We start from the raw sequence: 10,369 nt of genomic DNA on the forward strand, positions 1-10,369 counted from the left end.
AAGAGTGTTCTTGGGGCTGTGAGCAAAAGAAGCTGTTTGCTGCTATTTGATTCCTTCTTCATTCAGAGAAACAGGACTTTGCATTCTTTGTAAGTAAATTAAACTACACCAAAGAATTATTTATCACCAATTTCTACTCCCAACTGGAATATCCTCAGGGTTCCAAACTTTGACTAACCACTTGGATGAAAAAGGGGAAACAATACAAACAAGTAACAAAGACAGTCCCTGCTCCAATTTGAATCTAAATCAAGAAGTGGCACTCCTATTTGTTTTTTTGGTAGAGTAAAATCTGCAGGTTAGGGCCCTACAATCATGCCTGGGCAAGCCATACAAATTATTGGAAGCAATGTTACAAGACATGACCCATGTTACATGTCAGTGTGCTTCTGTTTGTGCTGGGCTTAAGTGTCTTTTGCTTCCAGTGAAATCATGGACATAACTCCCATTGACTTGAGTAGTATGGGGATCATGCATTAAATAGAGGTGTGAAGGAAGAATGTTACTGAAAATAATCCTTTTAACCAGATGTGTTTGGCAGCATGGAGAGAAAACAACACTATTATATGCAGTTTCAGCAAAGGGAAGAAACCACAGCAAAGACAAAAAATTAATGTTACAATTTTTTTTATTTTACAGCTGTGCAGAACACTATTACTATTATAATAAGGCATCAGATGCACTACTGAAAAGCTCACAATAACTGTAACATTGTCTTTAGCAGTTCAAAATGCAGATTTACAAAATTAAATCAGTTACTTTCCTGTTTGGTAAACACTGGTTATTACAGACAGTTTTTTTAAAAGGATTATCAAGATTAAAAACGGTAAACATATTAAAAACAGCAACAACCCAACAGAGATTCCTAGGAGAGATTTTAAAATTAATTCTTCTGTCTGTAGAGGATGGCAGTGAGACAGTAAAGCTGGTTGTCTGTGGAAAAACAGATAGGGTTACCAAAACTTACAATGGAACTAAGGATCATTTTGTGTTAGTCCTTTCTTTGGTGATAGTCTAAGGGGTGGAGGGAAGAGGGGTTATTCAGTTTCCAAATGTTTAGTATTAGTTACAAGTCTGTAACTGATGGGCTAAAAAAACCATCAAGAGACTTTTTTAATGGCCATTTAATGTTTTAATGAGTTCTGTGTTAATCACCTTTTAGACTTTCAGGGTTAGATCGTGGTCTGGACCACACACACCCACGCAGGGAACTAAGGGAAAGAAAGAATTCCTTAATGCCTTAAACAGGCTACTTGGATCTGGGCATGCAGGAGTAAGCAGGTAGGTGGGGAGTAACTTGGACTAGGCAGAGTCTTGGCTCCACTCCGCAGCTGGCCAGCGCAGCTGAGGTGTCACGTGGTGAAGCAGGAGAGCAGGCATCATAATTTCTTGCTGGTATAGGCCAGGAGTAAATTATTACCCTCTTAGGGCATGTCCATACTACATCTGGGTGGTGACTGCTGGACATACTATACAAACTCACCCGGGACCCTGGATACGTATTCAGGCGTCAAGCCCACAATGAAGTCTGTGCTGACATGGCTTCACTTCTGTTGGTATCAGAGATAGCTAAATTAAAGCTAGCTCAAGTATGTTTACATATGCTGCAGTCACACCTCTAACTGCAGGGTCGACGTACCCTTAGAGTGAGGAGGCAGCAAGGAGGGTATTGTCTGAGTCCAATCCTTCCCAAGTTTACCAATACCCTTTGCTCAGGCCTGCACCCAAGATCCAGCCCTAACCAATTTGGCCCTCAGGAAAAGTGCCAGATTTACATTCCTGAAGAATGAAGTTTTCTGTCAATCCCTACATTAGGTACAGCATGGGCAACAAGAGAGCAAGCTTCCCCCATGCTGCTTCATCAATGTGCTTCAAATCAGACCAGGAGAAATCCCTTCTGTCTGTAATGAGGTGGTAATTCAATCTCCTGTCCCAGCCAATCCTTGGACCCTCTGCTGAGTCTGCCTGCAAGGGTGCCAATTGTGGTGGCTATTTTTGTGATGCGAGCATTTGTCTACTGGGAACCGTTGGGTCACTACCATACTGTACTGTACTAGAACTAGAGATCTAGAAGTGACAGGCTTCATTTATATCATCACCAACCCCCTCCAGCCTATCTACTCTCAAAATAACTCAATATGGGGTCACGGGAAAGTCTGGATAGTTTTGTTTCCTACCTCCCCCTGCATTTCCTTCTCTGGAAGCCTCCCCTCCCCTTTATACAGTAACACCAAAGCAAAAAAACCATATGGGTTATATTATTTATATTTTCAGATTTCTCCCAATTGCGCGACGCATACCGAGACCATTTTGTTGGCTTCTCTTTGCCTAAAACATTCATGGAAAACCTGTGGGTTCATTTTAAAATAATTCACTCATGATCTGTGAAATGCTTTTACAAAGTGTCAGAAAACGTCTCACTTAATAATATGCTGACAGTAAAGGGAGTGTTTTCTTTTCTAGTGCTAATAATCTGCAATAAGGCCTGCCACGGTTCTTACAAAAATGTGTGATCTTTACAGCCTCAAAAATTGCTGATCTTTTTCAGATCCTTCTGCCGTTATAATATGCACTCCAAGTTTACACATATGTATAGTTAACAAATAAATTTAAAAATATCCATCCAAGCTCAAAATTTACAGCTTCTGTTTTAGACTTTTTAACTGTAAGATTGAAAAGTCAGAGTGCAGCACTTCCAGTTGGACTCCTCTCCAGTCTAAGGGCTCTCATCAGACTCATCAGTGTGACATGCTATATTGGCTAGCATCAGTGGGCAAAACAGGCTTCTTCACCCTATCAACATCTATGGACAAACAACAGTAGAAGAAATCTGGTTAGGCTCTGCCTGCTCAGGCTTCTCAATAAGGGCCACATCATGTCCTCAGAAGCTCACTCAGCAGCATAAGGGGGAGTAGTAATTCTCCACCCATCATCCCTGTGAGGCTTCACTGGTCCTCAGGTCTGGACATGTAGGGGTAAGTGAGCCCTGTGGGCCCACACTACTCCCATGGCAATCCCTAAGCAGCAGGGCAGGGGCGGACAGAACGCCACACCTCCAACTATCACTGTGAGTCAGCACCGTTTGGGTAGTTATCTGCTACTAGTATGGGTTATTGCAGATTGGAGAAAGAGGTGGGCAGGGGAAGAATCCTCCTTCTATGTCTTATAATTCTCAGTGACTCTGTTTACCATTCTGCCCGATTCCAATGGGCCAAAACAGCTTCTACCTCCATGTAAGGAGAGTTATTTTTGATTTTAGAAAATTAATCCTGATAAGAACTGGATTGATGGCACATCCACATGGCTGTAGGAATGCAAGCTCCTCAAACACACACACACACACACACACACACTCCTCCCTTCGTGCATTCGTTACAATTGCTCTGATAAGTGCCAAGCAATGAACGAGGGATAAGTCTACACTGCATGCTAAGTCTGGGTCTGTGGGACATAAGCTTGTTGACTCAGTGTTTCCAAGCCCATATTTGAGAATCCAAGCTACATTGTAAATCTGGATTTACAGTTGTTAGACTGGGTCTCAGAGCCATTCTAATGCATCCAGCCAGCACTACGCAGATCTTCTGACTCAGGCTTGACATGTGTTCACACTGCAAAATAACAGGACTTGGACCCGAGTCACAGTGGGTTTTCACCCACCTCCTACCAGGGTCCTAGGACTGGTGTCCTGAGTACTTGCTGACCCAAGCCAGACAGATTTGGGTGGAAGGACTTGGGCTCAACCCTGAGTCAGAGCCTGGGCTTAGTGTGCAGTGTAGACAAACCTTAGAAAGGCAGTCTGCATGGCTTGAGACTTGAAATGCCACCTCTCTACAGGGCCAACATTAAAACACCAGTACAACATGACATTCCTTACAGATATGCAATATGCAAACAGCGGAAGATAGGAATGTGTTCTAATCCTTCTGGGTGCTACATCAGTGGACACCTTGGAAATTCAAATAGATTCCTTAGGCTGTCCAAATCTATTAGCTGCATAAATGCTGCCCCATTTTTATGAGGGGAATCCCAGAGCAAGCACATAGGACTATCTGAACCACAAAGGAGTGAATGCCTAACACAAGTCCGGCATTTGTCTTATGAAGTAATCAGCCAGACGGAAAGGCATAATAGGCCAGCTGACAATAGGTTATTCAGTGTTTTCCCTCATTATGCCCTCCCAATGCCCACCAAAATAGAGGTGCAAAGGAACAGATTTGCATACCTTTCATATTGAATTAAACCTCCCTCCAGTCACATGGGACAGAATTAAAAGAAAGACCATAGAAGACAAGCTGATCCCCAGACATACTTATTCAGAGCCTGAGAAGGCCCATTAGCAGAGCACAGTTCAAGTGTATTATCCCCCTTTCCTGCTTTGAGTCACAAACTGTTGTCAATCTGCTTATAAGAGCACCTTGTGTTTCAAAGCAGATATTTACTCTGAACATGCTCTGCAAAGACAGTGTGGGTTACTCTCCATGTGAGAGCAAAGGGGTGCATTCATAATCTTCACTAGTTATGCAAGACTGAGAATTGACAGCCTGTTGGCCAGACTCCGAGGTGACAATGTAAAATCTTAGACTCCAGAATCAGACAAGGAGGAGCTGATTCTCTGTTACCCTGAACCTGTGGAGGACAGACTGAGTGGTTTAGTGAACAGCATGCTGGAATGGGACTTAGGAGACCAGCATTCAATTTCCAGCCCTGTCTCTGCTTTTCTGGGTGACCTTGAGCAAATCACGTCAACGCCCTGTGCCTCAGTTTCCCCATCTGTAAAATAGGGATAATGATATTGCCCTCCTCTGTAAAGCACACTAAGATCTAGGGAAGAAGAGCTCTATAAGAGCTAGGTATTATTACAGTCATTTACACCAGTGCAAAAATCACAAAGTGCAAGGCAATGGAGAATCAGGCCCAAGACAAGAACTATAGCACTCAGAGTGTTGCCAGCTCTCTGGTTATTTTGTCAGGAGTCTCAAGCTATTTGGTGTTTTTCTTCCAGCCCTAGCTCCTGGAGTCAAGTGTTTTCATGAGAATCTCCACTTTCACTCAAAAAAGAAAGTAAGTTTCTGTTCCTCACGTCTGCGGAGAGAAGCTTGAAAATGTGATTTGAAAGCACCCTAAAGGATCAAATCCTAGAAGGCAAATAAAATCCCTCAAATATTTAAAATAAAATCCTCAATTTTTAAACCAATTTCATGATTTTTTGGGGGCGGGGGGGGAGGAAGAGGGCTGATTCATGATTTTTTAATGCTTGGGGCAGGCAATACTGGGGCAGTCAAGCTATGAATGTCTATTAAAACTCCATGGCCAAAATGTCAGGGACAGTGTAAATAGATCCCTTAGCGACTCTTTGGCCAGTGGATCAGCTCATACCTAACCAGTGTATATTAAGAAATCATACTACGGACCAACAACATTTTTCATTTTTTCCTCTCAAAATAAAAGTTACAAAAACACATCTATTTTAGCATTCCATTGAAGATGTTAGACATCCAAGTATATTCCCTCAGCATTTAATCGCTGGCCATTGTGCTACATGGACTTCACTGATAACATCACCTTTCTTTGACCAGCTACTACACTGTATGAAGTTAGTGCCAGGCAGTCTGATTGCTAGATATCTAACCTTTATTTTCTGACAATTATTTATAGAAGTCTATATTTTAAAAAAAATCAAGTAGATTGCTGATTGGTGGAGCACAGAACGCTATTGCGCTGACCCATGTAGAATGCAGCCCCCTTTTCTTTTTTCACTGGTTGTGAAAGGTGCAGAGTTGGCAGCCTCAGTGGATTCAAATCTATTTTTCAAGAGAACACAGAGAGCCTCAGCACAAGCACAGCCCTGCAACTTGCTTCAAACCTCTGTTGCAAGAGAGATTTCCATCTTCATCCTCTTTCAATCTTTGGCTTCTTTGAAACTCCCAACAAGGAGGTCAATTGGTGTCAATTTATGGCAGTTTTTCTACCCCGACATCTGTCCATTTGGAACTAGACTTATTTCACAAAGAGCCATCACAAGTTAACTATTTTCAGTCCCTGCCGATCTGGAGTGAAATTGAACTGCTGACGTAGAGGTGAAAGGCCCTTTTTCTCCTATTACCCATGCCCTGAGCTATTCACTCCCCTGCGCCACACCCATACTTCACATTTTTAATAATCATCGCTGATTATACAATTACTTGGAGATAAATTGAATGTTTGTGAATTAGAAGGTGGAGAATTCTAAATTAGACATCTGTGTTTTCAATGAATACATGGTGAACTACTGGTATTTTCTGGGCTTTCATGTCAGGAAAAAAAGGGGTCAGTTTTAAAAAGAAAGTATAAGAGACTGTCACCTTTAATTGCTGGGATTAAATGCAAGATTTGGTCTCTCCCTTAATATATTACCAAGCAGACTGTTAATAATCCTCATGTAGGCTGTAATAATTAACAGCTTTCAAACATGACAGGATGGTAGTGTTTTGTATTGAATTACTAAGAAATTAAATAGGGGGAAATATTTTAAAAACAGGATAAAGGAGATTTGGGGAACCTGGTTATCACAAATTTATTTTTATTCAATGGTTTAAATAAGAAAGTGTCATTGATATTGATTATATTATCCCTAGCAGGTTTCCCCTTATAATGCAAACATTCAGTTACAGAGTTTAAGGAAAGACATTTATTGCCAGGTAATTAAACTGCATTACTACCTATCTTTAGCTGAATTTGTTTTCTTTAATAGAACATATTTTCCTGTAGAAATACTGCCTTAAAAATCATGACCATGCTAATTATCTATGGCAAATGCATCTTCTTCTACTAACGATAACTCTAGTGTATTATCATTTGTGCTGGATTTCATTCTAAAATTGAAAGAACCATACAGCTTTGCAGATTCCTGGGAGGATGCAAATCTATTCCTCCTGTACAGCTCCCCTTTCCACATAGACATCATTAATAAACTGGACAGCACCACACCCCCCAGAGTTAAGAGACACAGCCCAGCGATCACACACCTATCCAAGTGAGCCCCGATTCTAGCGCTCTCATTCTCCAGTCGCTCCATCTCCCTGGCTGCTACAGTGTTAGGATCCACAGTCACATCTCTGGGCACCACATAGGAAATGATAACGAGCAAAATCCCACTAACCAGGAACAAGATGGCACTAATGAACCCATAGTCTACAGATTTCCCTGAACCAGCTTCTGATCCAGTATCATCTTCCTCAGAGATCAGGGAGGTAGGATCATGAGCCCAATCGGGTGCGATCTCTGTAGAGGAGCTATGCTGGGCAGGGGGAATCTGGCAGCAACTCTTCACAGGAGAAGGGGCGTTTCTCGGATGCTCCAGATTGACATTTTCATCCCTATAAGTAAACGATGTCTCCAGTTCCTGGGCACAGCAACAGGCTCTCTTCTTTTCTGCTTCCTCTTCTCCATCCAAGTGAGCTGGCTGGCAGCAGGGCTGGGTGCTGCTTGACGCTGCTGCCTGCTGCCAGGAGAAAGAGGGGGTAGGAGTGGAGGAAAGGGGTGCCTGGGTGGGACCTGCTGTGGCTGCCCTTTGTGTAGACTTGCAGTGCCTATCACAGCAGAGAGCTGCCACCGCAGCTGCTGTTCTAGCCCCCATAGCGTCCCCATCACTCTGCTGTTCATAGGGAGGGGCTTGAAAACTCCAGTCCACATTGTTGCACAGATCTGATCGCCTACCTTTCTTGGTGAGGTACAGAAGCTCCATACAAGCCATCAGAACTCCTCTCTAGCAAGCCACGGCTTCTAATCTAAGCCATGCTTCAGGAAACTCTGTCAATAATACAATCAAGCGTTATCATAGTACATGAGCTGTTGCCTCAAAGCAATCTTCTATCCTCTAACCAATATTTTGCTAGGGATACGGCTTGTTTCAGTTGCTAAATGATTAAACAAATTCCCTCTGACATGTATTTCTTTTCAGTCTGCAAGGGGAAAAATAAACACGTCTCATGATGCATTAAGAAACCAATAGGAAAGTAACAAACATCATACATTATTCTTCCTTTCACAACTGTTCAAGCGGAAAATAGCAAATGCGATTGTTTTAATCAAGCATTTAAAACTGCAATCCTCTTGCAGATCCAAAATCTATTAGGGACTCTAATCAACCTTTGACACCACTATCCAATTAAGGCAATAAGCCATCTAAAATAAAAAGGATAATCATAGTTACCACCTATAAAAATGTAAGAGCACAGAGTTATCATTTTATTTATAAAAAGCAAACAACTTCTTCTGTTTTCTTTTTTTTTAAAAAGGAAGCCTACATTCAAATTCACAGAGTAATTAGAAAGATACAGGCAAATCCCATGTAGCTCAGTAATCCACAATCTATATTCTCTGGTGGAAATCTGATAATCCCAGGGGGAAAGCAGTGCTTTCCTATAGCAGATCTCCAGTTTGATTAAGAGCATTTGGAATGAAATTATGCCTCAAAGACTGATGACTCAAAGACGGATGTTACTTCTCCATCTACAATTAATTAATTACAAAAAGAAAAAAAAAACTTGAAGCCAAATGCCCGGTTTGTTAAAGAAATGTCTGTTACAGACTAAATATATATAGGTTTAAAAAAAAAAAATCTCTACTGGACAGTGCTCAATCACGGGGCTTTGCACTGTCCAAGCAGGAATCTGCTGAGTTATAAAACACAAGCTACATAATCACAAATAGTACTTGGACTCATGTATATTTGGGTGACACAACTGATAAAGGGCTAAAAAGCATCTTTTTAGATGTACTGTCCTTCAGGGTTTTAACTGCCAAGTGCAGACATGATAACCCAGCCCCATTGCACAGGCAGCAGCTTATCTTCCCTGCAGAATGCCCATATTCCCGGCGCACATACCTCTCTCTTATGTTTGCATCCATTTGACAGATGATTGTTGCATTTCCTAGGCTGCTCTATGAAAGTCTAATAGAGAAGCACTTGTAGCCCTCCACGCTCCACCGTCCTGCTGCCTCTGCCGGAGGTTGGAGAGGGGGTGGGAGAAGAGGAGAGAGCGTGCCGGCTGGGAGGGGCACCCAAGCTGCCTTCTGGGAGATGTAGTCTTTATACAAAGGGACTATTCTGTCTGCCTGCAGTGAGGCAAGAGAGAGGGTGGGGGAATGGGTTCTGTTCAATTTAAACCACACACTAGCCATTTACTCAGTCCTCCCTGTTTAAGTAACAACAGCAATGAGTCACTTTTTCCACTTTTCCACTCCAAAATGTTCCTCTAGCTTTCAGTGTGGGCTGGGGGGTCTCCCACTCATTCAATAATATTCCTGTGGGTAGCAGTATTACAAAAACCCAAGCACTCAATAATCGTGAGTCAGGCTCCCAAAACTTACGAGATTTAAAATCATGAGATTAAAAATAAGAAAGTAAATGTTGGGTTCCTTTTGGGTTCTGAGCCCTTGGGGTTCATGTTTCAAGCTTTTCTCCACAGCCAAGAGAGCTAGAAAGGACTCCCAGAGCTGAGACGTTAAGAAAAACAGCAAACATCATAGGACTCATGATAAAATCACAAGAGTTAGTGATGCTCTGACAGACATGGTTACCTCTTGGTTACACACTCTCTGTATCAGGGTAAAGGGCAGTCCCACCCATCATGACTGCCCCATCATGCACCAACCTGTTTTGCTGGTATGGACAAATAATATATTATTCTTCCCTGGAGCAAGGGGGGAAACAGGGAGGGAATCAGGCCTTTCTGAGGCACAATTCCTTCTCTGAGTCACTTCTGATGCAGTGCATCACCGCCACCCTATGCACAGGTTATATGGCAAAGCTGCAGTCCAGCCCTTGATGTTGTTTCTGGTTCCCATTTTGGTGGCTGTGGCTAGTAAAGGGTTAACAGCATTTTTTTTAAAGAATATAAATTATTGTTGTGAAAGATCTGAGGTGTGGAGGTGGAAAGCAGAATACATAGCAACACATTTGCACACACAAATACTGCTGGTTAAAAGATTAATCAAGCAAGGATGGGAAGTAAGCAACATTTGTCACACAGAAAGGACAACATGGAGTAAGAGACGGGACCAATGGACATATAATGAGACTTATGATGGTAGCACAATAATAGCCTGGATAAAAAAATAATCTGCTTTAAAGAGATAACTAGGCCTGGCTGTAGGAATCTACTACTGCATCCAAATGCAATAGACTGACAACATAGAGGACTGGATTCTCCATTCTGGCCAAACTGTGCTCAGTAGGGATGAAATGTGTATGTGATTTAAAGCCTCCTGTGCAGCTCTCATAGTCTCAGCAATGGTTTTTGCCTGACCAGGCCTGGTGCAAATCAGAGCAACCTATGCTCCGCTGTGTGGTGAATTGAAAACTTAGATTTGTAAGGGGTTTCCTGGT

The 10,369-nt window shown here is 42.3% G+C and overlaps 1 protein-coding gene across 2 annotated transcripts; it reads right to left on the reverse strand.

Moving 5' to 3' along the window:
• Window positions 1–627: 627 nt before the first annotated feature.
• Window positions 628–8,981, reverse strand: TMEM74 (transmembrane protein 74). 2 transcript variants are annotated; one of them, XM_034763492.1, is made up of 3 exons: window positions 8,867–8,981; window positions 7,005–7,788; window positions 628–933 (listed from the first exon to the last, which is right to left on the reverse strand). In XM_034763492.1, the coding sequence occupies exons 2-3, from the start codon at window positions 7,730–7,732 to the stop codon at window positions 756–758; spliced, it is 906 nt and encodes a 301-aa protein (XP_034619383.1). In that variant the 5' UTR covers window positions 7,733–7,788; window positions 8,867–8,981; the 3' UTR covers window positions 628–755. The 2 variants fall into 2 exon arrangements, with proteins under 2 accessions (XP_034619383.1, XP_034619382.1); XM_034763491.1 differs by lacking the exon at window positions 628–933 and having other exon boundaries at window positions 5,416–7,788.
• Window positions 8,982–10,369: the final 1,388 nt, after the last annotated feature.

Source organism: Trachemys scripta, chromosome 2 (genome assembly GCF_013100865.1).
Source record: "Trachemys scripta elegans isolate TJP31775 chromosome 2, CAS_Tse_1.0, whole genome shotgun sequence".
Taxonomy (NCBI): Eukaryota; Metazoa; Chordata; order Testudines; family Emydidae; genus Trachemys; species Trachemys scripta.